General features: G+C 38.4%; 1 protein-coding gene across 1 annotated transcript in view; it reads right to left on the bottom strand.

Annotated features, from left to right (window-relative positions):
* Svep1 (sushi, von Willebrand factor type A, EGF and pentraxin domain containing 1) overlaps window positions 1-17,865 on the bottom strand; it is a 176,915-nt gene that overhangs the window by 91,094 nt on the left and 67,956 nt on the right. Inside the window, exons 8-9 of the mRNA XM_026391104.2 lie at window positions 10,009-10,127; window positions 899-1,028 (exon numbers count right to left, since the gene is read on the bottom strand). Of these exons, the coding sequence (XP_026246889.2) occupies window positions 899-1,028; window positions 10,009-10,127 (249 nt within the window). The remainder of the gene's footprint in view (window positions 1-898; window positions 1,029-10,008; window positions 10,128-17,865) is intronic.

The following is a 17,865-nucleotide window of genomic DNA, read 5'->3' on the forward strand; positions in this document are numbered from 1 at the left end:
TATATATTTATGAATATGTCAAAATGAACCTCACAATTATATGTAACTATAATGCAGCAATAAAAGAAAGTAAGTTCAGGAGGAAGTTTATATGGCGGCTTGGATTTCCAAAGAGATATGAGCAGGAAATAGAAATCTGGGATTTTTCAGGCAACAAGATCACTTAGGAAAACTAGAGAAAGAGGTGGGTCCAAGGCTGAGATCCTGGGGATGACCAACATTTGAGAGTTGGTCTCAGAAGAGGAGTCTAGCCAGGCATGGTAGTGCATGCATGTAATCCCAGCAGCTAGAGATGCTGAGGCAGGCCCTAAGCAACTTAGTGAGACCCAGTCTCAAAAAAAAAAAAAAAAAAAAAAAAAGGTCTGGGAATGCGACTCAGTGGTTAAGTGCCCCTACATTCAATCCCTGTTTTTTTTTCTTTTTAAAAGTATACATAAGAGATAAAGAAGGATAGGTGAGAAAAATGGGGGAAAAACAGGAAAGACTGGTGTCAAAGAACTAGGAATAGAGAAAGTTTTGATAAAAAGGATGTGGTTAAGAATGTAAAATCTGAGGGCAGATTATATAAAATAAGGACTGAAGAATGTAGAGTCAGAGTAACACCAGAGGTCACTGATGACTTTGATGACAGTATATTGCATAAGTGAAGGGGACAGAAGCCAGACTCTTTGAGAATAACTGGCAGGGACGAAGAGAGAGACGGCAGCACACGGCTAAGAAATCAGAGAAGCAGTGATAGTTCAAAGGTGTGTAGGTTTCAAAGAGGGAGTGGTTTGAGCAGGTTTCCATGACAGCAGGAAGGATCAGTGGAAAGGAAGAGGTTGAAGACAAAGAAGCGAATCCCAAGGGGGACTGGATTATTTTTGCGGCCCGTCCACATGATTTGAAGGAGACTTACCAATAACCCTGATGTGGAAAGTGCAGCTGGCTTGGTTGCCAGATGGGTCTCTTGCTGTGTATGTGATAACCACATCTCCAATTGGGAAAAGGTGAGGCGGGGTAAAAGCTGGGTGAACATGGATTGACACCTTTTGGAGAAAAATAATATTTTGAAAGTTAATGTCAATAGCATATCCACCCCCTTTTCATTTATATATTATTAGCAAAGTATTTCTAAAATGATGCCATATTTCATATAGGAAAATGAGGGGGAGGATGAGGCACAGCCTTTCAGACTATGCTATTTTTTAAGACTATAAAGTTGACATAAATATGAAATGCTGTTTCTTCTTTTTAAAAAATAATAATTAAAACACTTTTATGCTCTTTATACAGTCTTAAGAACCTAAGATGACTAAGATGACTAGAACAAACATAAAGTCTTTAAGAAAAATCTATGAAATGTCCTACTTTGGTACTGAATGTTACTCTTGGAAGTAGTTCTGGAATGAACTATTTTATATGAATAATTAAAAATACTTTTATTATTTCCTTATAGATGTCTATGAACAAAATGGATGCAAACTATTAGCATTTTATTAGTAATTATTAATAATGCAAAGTTTTTTTTCCAATAGTAATGGCAACAATTTGCACTCCCATTATCAACAGCTATAAAATTAGTCTCATAGCTCCCCAATCTACATTAAATGCCATCATTCTTTGGTACATAAAAGTATCACATTAGGTCGTTGTTTTAATTCAGTTTTCCTTTCATTTTCTTCCAACCCAAGACTAGGCAAGCACTCTGCCACTGAGCTACATTCCCAGTCCCAGTTTCTTAATGTCTTGTGATTAAATTTTCATGTTTATATATTACAATATATTTTTTTTAATTTTTGAATTATATGTTCATCCATTTGAATATTGTGGTATAATTAAAATTATATTAGCATATTATGTAACAAATATTCTAATCTCTGACAAGTTTAAAGCTTTTTTTTTGTAGTTTAATGGTTGTCTTTCAAAAAATTCAGAGATTCTTAAAAATACTGATGCAAATAAATTTATTTTCACTGTATTTAGAAAATACATTGAATAAAATTAGAAGCCATTCATGAAGTGATTAAATAAGCATTTAAATATATTCAATGGTATTTTTTTCCCCTGAGTATCAGAGATTGAACCCAGGGTGCTCTACTATTGAGCTACATCCCCAGCTCTTTTTATTCTTTATTTTTTAGACAGGATCTTGGTAATTGTACTGGTTGGCTTCAAATTTACCATCTTCCAATCTCAACCTTCTGTGTTGCTAGGATTACAAGCATGTGCTACTATGCCTAGATGATGGTATCTTTTTAATGATTTAAAAATAATTTGGAAATATATTTTGTATTTGGTATGGTTTAAGAATATAACTTCACCTTTAAAAGTCACTCACTGTAAGCTAATTGCTCTCCCTTGATATTTTTAAATCCATATGCACGTTAGTCATTCATTATGGTAAGATACCACACATTTTGTTTATTTGTGGAAGATATTTTAATTTCTGATATAACCAGTGGTCCTTCATTACTTTACTTTTTTCTGGGTTTTTTTTGTGCTAGAAATTGAAACCAGGGCTTTTCACATGCTCTAACACTGAGCTCCATATTCCAATCTTTGTGATACTTTAAGCTGTGTATTCTTCTACTTCAAACTTCAGAATGATTTTTGTGCAAGTTTCAAAAATGTATATGGGTAGAATCATTAATATACATTTATTTTATAAATACTTAGCTTTTTCATCTACAAACATGGTATATATTTCTACTTGATTTCTTTCTAAATCTATCAATGTTTCATATTTTCCTTTAATTTCCATTCAACTTTCTCATTTAGTATATAGCTAAATGTTCTACATTTTACCTTACATTGTAATTAGATACTTTTAAAATAATAGTAATACACCGATGTATCTCAGATAATTGTATGTGTGTGGATGAATTAATATCGGGGTACTTAATTTAAATAATTATTTAGTTCCAGGAAATTAATACATAAATATAAAAAGTAAGTTTAAAAGACTCATTCAGAACACAAAGTACAAATTATGAAATAGGTTCTAGCTATGGAAGATAGTAAGTAGAGACCTAGCATATGAATCATTGGTATTCCTTAAAAAGAAAATGAAAAAATTAGAAATATATCATAAGAAGAAAACTTCAAACTGAAGAAAGCTGTAACTATAGATAAAAAGCACTCTAGACACATTGAGAAACAGGAAAAATCAATGAACGTCTGGGGTTGTGGCTCAGTGGTAGAGTGCTTGCCTGGCACATGTGAGGCCCTGGGTTCAATTCTCAGCACCACATACAAATAAATAAATTAAATAAAGGTCCATCAATGACTAAAAAAATATTTAAAAAAAATCAATGAAGAGCAGTCAACATGTAAACAAATCTCAGATAATTTATTATAATATAATATAATCTCAGATAATTTATTATATAATGAAAGATTCCTGCAGCCTTTAGGAAAACCACCTAATGAGGACAATAATCAGTTCACATCAAACTCTCTTAATCATTAAATGCTAGTCTGGAAACAAAAGATATTCTTGTATATGCAAATACTCTGCAAACATATCCCCTATATAAATGATTTTTCTGCAGGGAAAAATTCTGAACATACTAAACAGAAGATCAAACACAATAAATCCCTCACAAGTAGGGTAAGTCATGGTCTGAAAGAGTTGCCAGCAAACCCCAAAACTATGTAAATACAGACTAAGTCTGAAAAACAGCCATGAATATAGCCACAAAACAGATGGAAAAAGCTATAATTTTTGGAAGGAAATATACATAATATGAAAACCTAATAATTAACCAATAATTAATAAAAATACCAGATTATACCAACAAAACCTAAAGTGTCTGAAAAGTTAAACTAATAATTTGGGAAAGACACACCAGATAATCTTATTTTTTCCCCCACAGTAAATTAGGTAATTACAGGTTTGTACAAGTTTTAAGAATTTATTTAAAAACTATATATTCCTTCTATACATAATTGCAACTAACAAACCAAAGCAGAAATGAGTAATGCCAATATTCCAAAGAGAGAACTTACAGATGGACAAAGTACTAGGAAGTTTACACTCAAGAGGCTGAACATGTCCTGCACCCCTAGCACTCACCATCAGCTCACCTGAGCAGAGACAGTCTATGGAAATAGGAGCATACACCTGGGGAGAGCACTGGGCCCTTCCCTCTCTCTTCTCCATGGGGAGGACTGATGGAAGGGGACTGCTTCAAATCAAGTGGATGGACTTCAAACAGCACCCCATAGAACATTGGGAGGATCAGGGTACCTACATAATGGGGAGAACACATCCCATTCCAGTCTGGAGATTTTCTGGGCAATAGAAACTTAGAGATTCCCACTAATGTGGTGAGTGTTGGGAGAGACTGACACCCATCCCTTGGAGTTCAGGACATATCTGGATGTAGACAGGTACCTGCTTCTCCCTGGTGAATGCTGAAGGCAAAAGCCTTGAGCAAGCAATATGGCAGCATGAGAGGAAGCATGCTCTGACTCTGGGTTAGTCTGTATGCCTATTCTTTGGCATAATGAAGACATTTAAGCCAAGGAGGATGATAGAGGTCTTGAGTTTTTCTGCCTATACCCCATTATAGAGATTTAAAGAAGTTGTCGGACACATCACAGCACCTGGAGTTGAGGAGGTGGGCAGAGTGCATCTCTATGCTAGGAAACTGGATGGGGGAGGGGTGGATACTTCTAGGGTCTCCTGCAGAATCTATGCACGGACTGGACAAGAGAGCCAATGTTTGTATACTTGTTGAGGGCTGAAATCAAGTCAAGATGGCGCCTGCAATAAAGCGGCTCCCGCTGTATCAATCTTCACAAGTTGCTTGTCACTCCCCCCCCCCCCCCCCCCCGGGTTATTTTGCCCAGCCAGACTGCGGCATATACTTGCTTCTCAAAGTGCATAAGCAATGTAGAGAGGACCACACGGAAACGAAAGGCTTTTGAAACTTTCATGGAAAACACTCCTACCCCAGCTGCAGTAGTTTCCTATTATTCTCATAACAAATTCCTATAAGTGCAGCAGCTTGAACTACAGAAATTTATTATTGTGGTTCTATAGGTCAGAGATACTGATGGATCTTACAGGTTCAAGATGTTAATAAAGCTGAATCTGCTTCCTTGCCTTTCCTGACTTCTTTTGGCAGCCTTGATGGCCCCTTCCTCTACCTCAGCAGTGGCAGGTAGAGCCCTTCTCATGTCATCGCTCTCTAACTCTTCTTCTGTAATAGCACCTCCAGAGTTGGGAAAGGCACTTCTCTTTTAAGGAGTAGGAGTATTAAACTGGGTTCACCTGGGTATTCCATTCTAATCTTCTTATCTTAAAATAGTTTAATAGGGTCTGCAAAGTCCCTTTGCCATGTAAGGAAACATTCACAAGTTCTGGGGTAGCCATTATTCTGGTAATCACACTGGTTCTGACCCTAGAGAAGACAGAAATAAGGAAGGGGGGGTATAGGAGGAACAAAAGAGCATCTGTAGCTCCCTCTTCCCAAGTCACTCAGGCCAGCTCTGGGCTGCAGGAGGGAAAAACTCTGAAGTGGATGAAAGATTTAAGTTTGTATTTAGATAGCAAGATTCCTCTTCCTAATCCCTGAAAGTGGATTTTAATTACAGAAAGAAACTGTTTGTATACTCCAAAGTAACCAAAGCATGTGAAAACTGGAGAAAAATAGTTATTTTCTATTGGCGCCTTCCAATTCAGATTGCTTAAAATTAGTTCCAGAACGATAGTTTTGCTCACATTGTACATATAATTTAGCATCATACTTTTTCATTAAGAAATTTCCCAGTTTGAAAATTGTCTTACGGAATAATCAGAGATAAAGGCAAAGATTTAGCACAGGGTGTTATGGAAGCATCGTTAGTTCTTTCCTTCCTTTCTTTCTTACCTGTGTTCAGTTTCATGTTTCATGACCCATTATTATAATGACTTTTTTGCTAATAGTCTAAACTGCCTTTCCTTTCTTCCCCACTCCCATACCCGGTATTATAGAAAAACCCAACTATCTATTATTTTTATGCCTATACTAGAGGTCATATCTCTTCTGGAGAAATTTATGTAACAGTGCAGATTTCATCTCTTTATAAATTTATAATCACCAAACTACCCCCCAATACTATCCACTAATTATACTGTATTTCTCAGCTCTTCATACTCTTTCTCTCTCTCTCCTCCTCAGAATGACTTTTTAAATACTTTTTCATTTCCTTCCATCTTCTCACTATGATTAATCCTTCCAAATATGCTTTTGATCTTATCATTTTCTGACCAGAAGCCACATAAAATGGACTGCCTCCTCTTTTCCCTATATATTCAATGCCTCCATCTCAACTGGTTCTTTCCATTTCTATTTCTATTCTTTGAAGCACATTCAAGCTCTTCTCCATTGTGGTAGGCTGAATAGTGGTCCCGCACCCATTAGATACAATCCTAATCCCTGGAACCTGGGAACTGGTTAGCTTCCATGGCAGAAGGAACTTAGCCCATATGACTAAATTAAGAATCATAAGATGGGGAAATGTCCTGAATCATCCAAGTAGACTAAATGAAATCACAAACTCCTTAATGAGGGAGGCAGGAGGGAAGAGGGTAAAGGAAAAGATATGGTGATAGAAGCAGAGGTCAGAGTGATGGTTCTCCATGGCCCAAGGAACACTGGGGTCTCTAGAAACGGAGTCAGGCAAGGAAGGGATTCTCCCCAGAACTTTCAATGGGATGAGCATGTGACTTCAGGCTCCCTGCCCAGCAGCCCAGGAACACTACTAATGCACAGAGGCTCCATCTTCCTTCTTTTGGCCTGAAGTTAGGAGTATTTTTGTGGGTCTATCATCTTTCATTCCAAAAGTCAGAAGAGTTCTAACTTGGTCCTCGGAATCTTCTTTCAGTGTCTCTGAAGTTTCCCTTCGTGATTTCTATCAGGACTGACAGCAGGTGGTCTCATAGGTCTGCTCATGTCTCTTAGAATCCTTCCTAATTTATAGTGGCTTTGATTTACAAATAATGATTTTAATCTTTCAATCCATCTACTGGAACATCTTATTTTACTTATTCCTTCCCCATGGTCTTAATCATCAAATGAAGAAAATCATCAAAGGAAGAAACCTCTAATCCCTTGTTACCTCCCAATTTGCCCTTTTCCTCTTTTCTTCTACAATGAATCTGAAAGACATTGCTCTCCTTCAGTCTAACTTAAAACCCTCCCCTGTCCTCAGAACTCCCTCCCCTCTGCCTCCCTAAGGACCTCACAAGATAAGTTCTCCTCTCTCTTCCACCTTCACCTTCTTCCTTTCTGCTAGATCTACCCTGTCATTGATAAAATAATTTTAAATATCTTTTACATTAGAAAACAGAGCCAAAACCCTTCTACAGGAATCATGGCCTTTCTTTTCTTCATAGCTAACAGAATTCTACATTCCTGAACCGACTGTGATCTGTTTTCCACATGTCCTGTTAAAATAGATCTTATTAAAGTCAGTATTAAGTTTGGGCTTCAAAACGCATTATGGTTTGAATATGAGTTATCTCATATGCAGGAATATTCAGAGGCGAGATGATTAGGAGAACTGTAACCTAATCAGTCCATCCTGGTTTGAATGGACTGACTGGATGGTGACTGTAGGCAGGTGGGCATGGCTGGAGGAGATGGATAGTTGGAGGTGCACCCTGGAAGGTTGCATCTTCCCGTGGCCCCATCCCCTTTTTCCCTCTCTCTGCTTCCTGATCTTGCCATGAGCTGAGCAGCTTTCCTCTGCTGGACCTTTCTCCCATGACGTGCTGCCTCACCTGGGACCTAGAGCAATGGAATTGGTCATCTATGGATTGAAGCCTTGATCCCCAAATAAACTTTCCCTCCTTTAAGTTGTTCTTGTTAGATGTTTTGGTCACAGTGACACAAAAGTTGACTAAAACAAAATCTAATTTACATCTTTCAGCCCTGTGAAAATTAATTTTATTCTAGTATATGCCATGGTTGAACAGCTCCCTTTGGCATGAAAAATCTCTTCTCTCAGTTTTACGACCACAGACTTTCCTAATCTTTTACTTCCCTAATGCCTGACCTTATCTGCCCATCTCATAAGAGTGAATCTTTCTCAGGTTTTAATCTCTGTCATTCTGTAATATGCACATCCACCCTGGGCAAATTTGTCCACAACAGTGCTCTCAGATGTACTGCTATGACAACCTGCAGATGGTTACCTAAAGTACCTGTCTTACTATTGCACCTCCTCTGTGTGGCTGTTTGGGGGGACTGAGGACTTCTCTTTCACTCAATGCCTGTGCTTATGAACATGAGACAGAAAATAGATGTGCCATAGGTTTTCAGGAAGTTGCTTGGTCTTCTGCGATCCCTCTCTCCTTTGACCCTTCCACTCCTATCATGGGTACAGAGCTTCTAGGAGCCACAGCAAAGTATTGATGCATGGCACCTTTGGTTAAGGTGATGCCAGCTAGCCATTGAGATGATATGATTATGTTAAGATTTACATTCATATGGAAATTGGACTCCTGCTGTTCACCTTGGCCTGCTACTCATGTTACAGGACTCCTGGAGAGTTCCCATTGGTTGGGGAAGGATAGTAGGAGGGTTTTCCGGGGGAGGTCCGGGGCCCCTGTTCCGTTAGACAGATCCGCGTGGGTGGACCGGCTTGCTGGCCAGACGCCTGCGGGGTATTGGCGGCATTTTAAAAAATAAAGTTTTGTTCCTGCTTGAGTGGCTCGTGATTCTGTGCCCAGCCAGGCTGCGGCAATTGGCACAGAGCTTTTCTAAAATGACTACACATTCTGGTCTACACATTCACAGCAAAATCTCTTTTAGTGATACTGTGTTGTCTAAGTCTAAATATTTGCATAGGATGACAAAGAGCAAATTAATGGGTTGGGGTTCAGGCAATGCATATAATTTGGGCTGCTTGAGTTAAGCACAAGGAGTGAACGCAAAGAGGAGGCAACTGGGAGAAGCCCAGACAACTCTGAGCATCTTAGTACTTGGTTCTCTTGCAATAGGGAATGACAGCCTGGTTTTTAAGTTGGCACAGGCTTTGAGAACCTGCCTAAGAGCAGACAGTAGAAATGAAGAAATGCTTGCTGCTTGCTGCTTCCTACTTGATGGTCTGGGATGGATTTTTGTTTTTTTGAGACTAACAGATACGGGGCTCCTACATCAGTGGACATGCAGTGATACCTTCAGTATGAATTCTCCTGAGATCCTGATACATGTCCTGTGCTCTTCTTAGTGTTTGAAGGTGATGCAGCATGAGGGTGATGGGCCTTTTTCTGGAAGGTGGACACATCACACACAAGAGCACCTCAACACACATAACCCTAGAAGCTGAATTTCACTTTAAAAAACAGATTAAAAGCTACCTTGATTGTAAGTTTAGCCAATACAATGATCAGAACAATTACCTCAATGTATCTTGGCTGGCACAAATTACACAGGTGTGAAAACAATATATTATTTAAGAGCAACTTCATATATATGTAACAATATAGATAAAAGAGGAAGCTAAATTCCTAAATGAACCTCTTTCCTAGCATCTGATGGATGATTATCTGAAGCGACTCTATGTTTAATATTAAAATTCTGTGCTCTAAATATCACTGAATTTAGATAAGCTGCATTAGAAACATTAATACTATCTCCTTCAGATTGGCCAATATGCAGTCATTTAGGGTTCATAGTTTCAAACTATATTCATACATAGAAATTAAGAGGGATTCTACATGTTTTCTTTTCTTAGAAGGACTTCAGAGCCTAGGAAGGGGAGATGAATTTTTAGTCAAGTAATCTTAGTAGAAACAAGAAATGGAGCAAGTCTATGGGATGGGATGAAAAGTTTCCATTTTAGAGATTTTTATCTGAGATTTCTAGTTAAAAATTCAAGGCTGATTATTCTCCTATCAAATGAGGCATTTACAAGTAGAGAACATAGTTATGCATTGCTATTATTAGAGTAGCAAATTTTCAGTATTATATACATTTGCACTATATTCCGAATCCATTTGGAAAAGAATGCAAATATTTATGCAAACCTTACCTTCTCACCAGAGTTGTCTTTAGCTGTTGGGATTTGCCAGGTGACATTAGCAGAGTCTTGTTGTTTCTGAGTCTTAGCCTCTATGTCCTTGGGACAGTTGATTTGAGGAGCTTCCACATCTGATCCAGAAGAACACATGAATCAATTAATACCTTAATACAAACTCCTAAGTCATGCAAGAAAGAGACAAAAGTCTGGTTATATTAATACCTTTTGACTCATTTTGTTTACATGCCGTTGGAATAAGCAAGTGCTTTCCCAAGAGCTTACCTTAGCGTGACTTACAAGGCCCTTCCTGAATTGGTACCTGCTGACCTCTTAGCCTCATTTCTTCAACTTCTCTACTGAAACTCCACATTGAATTACTCTCAGGCCCATGAGAGCTCCAGGGTCTTTCTTTTACTTGGACCCTTGTCTGTGTTCTTTTATTACTTGAATAAAAATTGCCCCCTTTACCTGGGAAACTACTGCTTGTCCTTTGATTTTCAGCTTAGATAAAGTTCCTTGAGCAGCTTTCTCTGACTCTCCCAGTCCAGCTGGGGTGCTTGCTTTCCAAGTTCCCTCTGTCCTCTATACAGCCCAACCATCAAATTCAATTCTTCATTTAAAATAAAATTTTCTATTGAATTGAAGTTCTTTAAAGGTCAGGATATCTTTTCTCTATTATCACACATAGTGCCTGGGATATTACAGGAGCTTAGTAAATATTTTTGGAATGAGACAAAGACATAAACAGAAAAAAAAAAAAGAATGTTGACAGTGGCAGTAGGAAACCACACTTGAAAATGAGGCTGTCAGGCAGAACTAATTAGCAGTCCTATAAGGTATCGTCAGAAATGAATTACAGTAGATGGGGTAGAGAGAGAAGATGGGAGGGGAGGGGAGGGGGGATAGTAGGGGATAGGAAAGGCAGCAGAATACAACAGTCACTAATATGGCATTATGTAAAAACGTGGATGTGTAACCGATGTGATTCTGCAATCTGTATTTGGGGTAAAAATGGAAGTTCATAACCCACTTGAATCTAATGTATGAAATATGATATGTCAAGAGCTTTGTAATGTTTTGAACAACCAATTTAAAAAAAACACAACAAATTCAAGCTAGTGATTTTTTTTTTTTATGGTGTGAGACTTTTCAAATACTAAATTAAATGTGCTAACATTCTACAGATCCACAAAAGCCAGAGAGGTACTAAGTTCTTATTATATGATTAATACATCCTTTATTTTAACTTATGTTAAATTAGATATTCAGTAACTCAAAGCTGGATGTATGTGAACTCATTTCATTTAGTCTTATATCTTATTATTTCTTTAAAGTTTTATAAATGTATATTTTCTTTTTCTCAGAGCATATTATACCTAGATATTTTTCCCCTACAAAGATGCACAGTAGCACATTGATCGGAATCTAAAAATGTATTTAATTTTTCATTCATACTTAAATGATAGCTTGACTGGATTTAGAAAAAAAAATGTATTTATTTTCTCTTTACATCCTGTAGACATGGCTGAGTTTCTTTCTGACACTTAGAACTGTAAATAAGAAGTATAATGTGATTCTTCCTAGTTTTGGGTAAAATATTTTTCTTTTATGGAATGTACCAAAAATTTTCTCATTGACTTCACACCTCAGAAATTTCACCAGGAGTAGAGAAGTTGTGCCAGCCCAATGTTCTAGGGCAATTTCTGGGCTAAGGGTTTAAGTCTGTAGCTCAGGGAAATTTTCTTCTTCACCCCCCTTTCCTCTTTGCTTTTGGTACTCCTTATTGCACAGACATGGGGTTTCTCTGTCTGTCATTGACATCTCCTAACTTCTACCTTTTTGGTTTGACGAATTGGGATACTCAAGTTCTTTGTTTATTACTTCTCCATTCTGAGGGAATTCTCAGTTTGGTCCTTGCAATCACTAATACTGATTTCAACAACATCCACTTATGTGTTTTCCTTTTTTGCTTTTCTCCTTCTTTTGGAGATCTCCTTGCTATTTTTATTTCTAAAAACTCTTTCTTGTATTCAAAAGCACCATCTCCCTAAGAATCTGCTCTTGCTTCAGGGAAAATGAAAATGTCCTCTTGCAGACATAATGAGATGCGGGATTCAAAATTCTAGGAGCTCTTATATGTTTTAATCAATTCAGTTTTACCTGCTTTATGTGGACCAGAATTCCTCAAAGATTTTCATTGCCTGAAGGAAAACTTACCTTATTTCCAGCACCAAAAGGATCCTTCTTTTTTAAAAAATTTCTTCTGTCATTGTCTGGCATTTTATAATTAGATTTGGCAAATCCACCATTTGAACCAGAAATTCTCAAAGTGAGTATTGGGGTGATAACATTTTATCATAAATTGTCAGCAAAACGTGCAAAGAGGGACAGTCATACACCACACTCTTGTGCTATTATTAAGAAATTTGGGAAAAAGTGATAGAGTGCCAGGGATCCCAGCAGCCTGCAGCAGGGCCCGGAGAGCCAGGCCAACTGATTCCCGTGGCCTGCCCTGTGGCTACAGAAGGCGTGGCGCCTCAGTGAAGCCATTAATTGGCAAGCAGGGAGGTTAGGGAAGGCCATTAGGTGGAATCCCACCAGCCAAGCCCACACGGACCCTTGGGCCGAGCACGGGTTCTCAGAAGGGGAAGGAAGCGGTACAGTCCCATCCCCCACAGCGGACACTCCGCCGAGCCAGTCAGCGGCCACCATCCGGAAAAGCTGAAGGATACACCGCCACTCTCCTTCAGAGTGCAACATCAAAACAGCGGACACTCCATCCAGGCAGTCAGTGGCCACCATCCGGGAAAGCTGAAGAATACACCACCACTCTCCAACAGCTTGTAACATCAAAACAGCCAGCAGCAGGACCCCGGAGATCCAGGCCAACTGATTCGCGCGGCCTGCCCCGCAGCTACAGAAGGCGTGGCGCCTCAGAGAAGCCATTAATTAGCAAGCAGGGAGGTTAGGGACTGCCATTAGGTGGAATCCCGCCAGCCAAGCCCACCGCCCACGCCCGGAAGAGGCCCAGCGATCTGCCAGCATTGTAGTCACGACACCCCAATTGGAATAGGGACAGAGCAGAGCCGCCTTCCACTCCCGGAACAGGCCCAGAGAGCCGCCAGCGTGGTAGACACGTCACCCCAATTGGAGTAGGGGCACAGCCGCCGCCCGCACCTGCAAGGGAGACTTTTCAAGTATACAAGAGCAACATAAATAAATAGGGGGTAAATTTCAAAACACAACAGTTGCACCAAGCAGAAAGAAACGCGGGCAGTATGAAAAGACAAGGAAAGAAAGGACCACAAGCAATGCAGGTCAACTCAACTTTAGAAGAGGTAATAGCTGCAACAGATGGAATATCAGATAAAGAGTTCAGGATATATATGCTTCAGATGATCTGGAGTCTCAAGGAAGACATGAGACAGCAAAATCAGACAATGAAAGATCACATTGACAAACAAATCCAGGAAGTCAAAGATCAATTTCACAGGGAGATAGAGGTAATAAAAAACAAACAAATTGAAATTCTAGAAATGCAGGAAACAATAAACCAACTTAAAAACTCAATTGAGAATACTACCAGCAGAGTAGATCACTTAGAAGAGAGAACATCAGACAATGAAGACAAAGTATTTCAACTGGAAAAGAACATAGACAGCTCAGCAAGTCTGCTAAGAAACCATGAGCAGAACATCCAAGAATTATGGGACAATATCAAAAGACCAAATTTAAGAGTCATTGGGATACAGGAAGGCACAGAGCTCCATTCCAAAGGAATAAACAGTCTATTCAGTGAAATAATAGGAGAAAACTTCCCAGAATTGAAGATTGAGACAGAATCCCAAATCCTAGAAGCCTACAGGACGCCGAATGTGCAAAATCATAAGAGATCCACACCTAGACACATTATAATGAAGATGTCCAACATACAGAATAAGGAGAGAATTTTAAAAGCTGCAAGAGAAAGAAAGCAGATTACATTTAGGGGTAAACCAATCAGGATAACAGCTGATCTCTCAACACAGACTCTGAAAGCTAGAAGATCCTGGAATAACATATTTCAAACACTGAAAGACATTGGGCTCCAACCAAGAATCGTGTATCCGGCGAAATTAAGCTTCAGGTTAGAAGATGAAATTAAAACCTTCCACGATAAACAAAAGTTAAAAGAATTCGCAGCTAGAAAACCATCTCTTCAAAAAATCCTTGGCAAAACATTACAGGAAGAGGAAATGGAAAACAACATTGAAAACCAACAATGGGAGGTAGGACAGTAAAGGGGGGTAAGTAGTCAAAGAGGATAACAAATCAGGTTTAGTAACATCAATAAACAAATATGGATAGAAGAACAAACCATATCTCAATAATAACCCTAAATGTTAATGGCTTAAACTCACCAATTAAGAGACACAGGCTAGTAGAATGGATCAAAAAACAAGACCCAACAATATGCTGTCTACAGGAGACGCATTTGATAGGAAAAGATATACATAGACTGAAGGTGAAAGGTTGGGAAAAATCATATCACTCATATGGACCGCGGAAACAAGCAGGAGTGTCCATACTCATATCTAATAAAATAGATTTCAAGCCAAAGCTAATCAAAAGGGATATAGAAGGACACTTCATACTGCTCAAGGGAACCATACACCAACAAGACATAACAATCATAAATATATATGCCCCAAATAATGGTGCAGCTGTATTCATCAAGCAAACTCTTCTCAAGTTCAAGAGTCTAATAGACCAACATACAATAATCATGGGAGACTTCAACACACCTCTCTCACCACTGGACAGATCTTCCAAACAAAAGTTAAATAAGGAAACTATAGAACTCAATAACACAATTAACAACCTAGACTTAATTGACATATATAGACTATACCACCCAACATCAAGTAGCTACACTTTTTTCTCAGCAGCACATGGAACTTTCTCAAAAATAGACCATATACTATGTCACAGGGCAACTCTTAGACAATACAAAGGGGTAGAGATAATACCATGCATCTTATCTGATCATAATGGAATGAAACTGAAAATCAATGATAAAAGAAGAAAGGAAAAAGCAAGCATCACCTGGAGAATGAACAATAGGTTGCTGAGTGATCAATGGGTTTTAGAAGACATCAAGGGGGAAATTAAAAAATTCCTAGAGTTAAATGAAAACACAGACACAACATATCGGAATCTATGGGACACATTGAAAGCAGTTCTAAGAGGAAAATTCATTGCTTGGAGTTCATTCCTCAAAAAAAGAAAAAACCAACAAATAAATGATCTCATACTTCATCTCAAAATCCTAGAAAAAGAAGAGCAAAACAACAGCAAAAGAAGTAGAAGGCAAGAAATAATTAAAATCAGAGCTGAAATTAATGAAATTGAAACAAAAGAAACAATTGAAAAAATTGACAAAACTAAAAGCTGGTTCTTTGAAAAAATAAATAAAATTGACAGACCCTTAGCCATGCTAACGAAGAGAAGAAGAGAGAGAACCCAAATTACTAGCATACGGGATGAAAAAGGCAATATCACAACAGACACTTCAGAAATACAGAAGATAATCAGAAATTACTTTGAATCCTTATACTCCAATAAAATAGAAGATAGTGAAGGCATAGATAAATTCCTTGAGTCCTATGATCTGCCCAGATTGAGCCAGGAGGATATAGACAACCTAAACAGACCAATAACAATAGAGGAAATAGAAGAAACCATCAAAAGACTACCAACTAAGAAAAGCCCAGGACCGGATGGGTATACAGCAGAGTTTTACAAAACCTTTAAAGAGGAACTAACACCAATACTTTTCAAGCTATTTCAGGAAATAGAAAAAGAGGGAGAACTTCCAAATTCATTCTACGACGCCAACATCACCCTGATTCCGAAACCAGACAAAGACACATCAAAGAAGGAAAACTACAGACCAATATCTCTAATGAACCTTGACGCAAAAATCCTCAATAAAATTCTGGCGAATCGGATTCAAATACATATCAAAAAAATTATACATCATGATCAAGTAGGATTCATCCCTGGGATGCAAGGATGGTTTAATATACGGAAATCAATAAATGTTATTCACCACATCAATAGACTTAAAAATAAGAACCATATGATCATCTCGATAGATGCAGAAAAAGCATTCGACAAAGTACAGCATCCCTTTATGTTCAAAACGCTAGAAAAATTAGGGATAACAGGATCATACCTCAACATTGTAAAAGCAATCTATGATAAGCCACAGGCCAGCATCATTCTGAATGGAGAAAAATTGAAGGCATTCCCTCTAAGATCTGGTACAAGACAGGGATGCCCTCTCTCACCACTTCTGTTCAACATAGTCCTCGAAACACTGGCCAGAGCAATTAGACAGTCAAAAGAAATTAAAGGCATAAAAATAGGAAAAGAAGAACTTAAATTATCACTATTTGCAGATGATATGATTCTATACCTAGCAGACCCAAAAGGGTCTACAAAGAAGCTATTAGAGCTAATAAATGAATTCAGCAAAGTGGCAGGATATAAGATCAACACGCATAAATCAAAGGCGTTCCTGTATATGAGCGACAAATCCTCTGAAACGGAAATGAGGACAACTACTCCATTCACAATATCCCCCCAAAAAATAAAATACTTGGGAATCAACCTAACAAAAGAGGTGAAAGATTTATACAATGAAAATTACAGAACCCTAAAGAAAGACATAGAAGAAGACCTTAGAAGATGGAAAAACATACCCTGCTCATGGATAGGCAGAACTAACATCATCAAAATGGCGATATTACCAAAAGTTCTCTATAAGTTCAATGCAATGCCAATCAAAATCCCAACAGCATATCTTGTAGAAATAGATAAAAGAATCATGAAATTCATATGGAATAATAAAAGACCCAGAATAGCAAAAACAATACTAAGCAGGAAGTGTGAATCAGGCGGTATAGCGATACCAGACTTCAAGCTATACTACAGAGCAATAGTAACAAAAACAGCATGGTACTGGTACCAAAACAGGCGGGTGGACCAATGGTACAGAATAGAGGACACAGTAACCAATCCACAAAACTACAACTATCTTATTTTTGATAAAGGGGCTAAAAGCATGCAATGGAGGAAGGATAGCATCTTCAACAAATGGTGCTGGGAAAACTGGAAATCCATTTGCACCAAAATGAATCTGAATCCCTATCTCTCGCCGTGCACAAAAGTTAACTCAAAATGGATCAAGGAGCTTGATATTAAATCAGAGACACGGCATCTGATAGAAGAAAAAGTTGGTTATGATCTACACGCTGTGGGATCGGGCTCCAAATTCCTCAATAGGACACCCATAGCGCTAGAGTTAACAAATAGAATCAACAAATGGGACTTACTCAAACTAAAAAGTTTTTTCTCAGCAAAAGAAACAATAAGAGAGATAAATAGGGAGCCTACATCCTGGGAACAAATCTTTACTCCACACACTTCAGATAGAGCCCTAATAACCAGAATATACAAAGAACTCAAAAAATTAGACAATAAGATAACAAATAACCCAATCAATAAATGGGCCAAGGACCTGAACAGACACTTCTCAGAGGAGGACATACAATCAATCAACAAGTACATGAAAAAATGCTCACCATCGCTAGCAGTCAGAGAAATGCAAATCAAAACTACCCTAAGATACCATCTCACTCCAGTAAGACTGGCAGCCATTAGGAAGTCAAACAACAATAAGTGCTGGAGAGGATGCGGGGAAAAGGGCACTCTTGTTCATTGCTGGTGGGACTGCAAATTGGTGCAGCCAATTTGGAAAGCAGTATGGAGATTTCTCGGAAAGCTGGGAATGGAACCACCATTTGATCCAGCTATTCCCCTTCT

This window comes from Urocitellus parryii, chromosome 4, assembly GCF_045843805.1.
Source record: "Urocitellus parryii isolate mUroPar1 chromosome 4, mUroPar1.hap1, whole genome shotgun sequence".
Taxonomy (NCBI): Eukaryota; Metazoa; Chordata; class Mammalia; order Rodentia; family Sciuridae; genus Urocitellus; species Urocitellus parryii.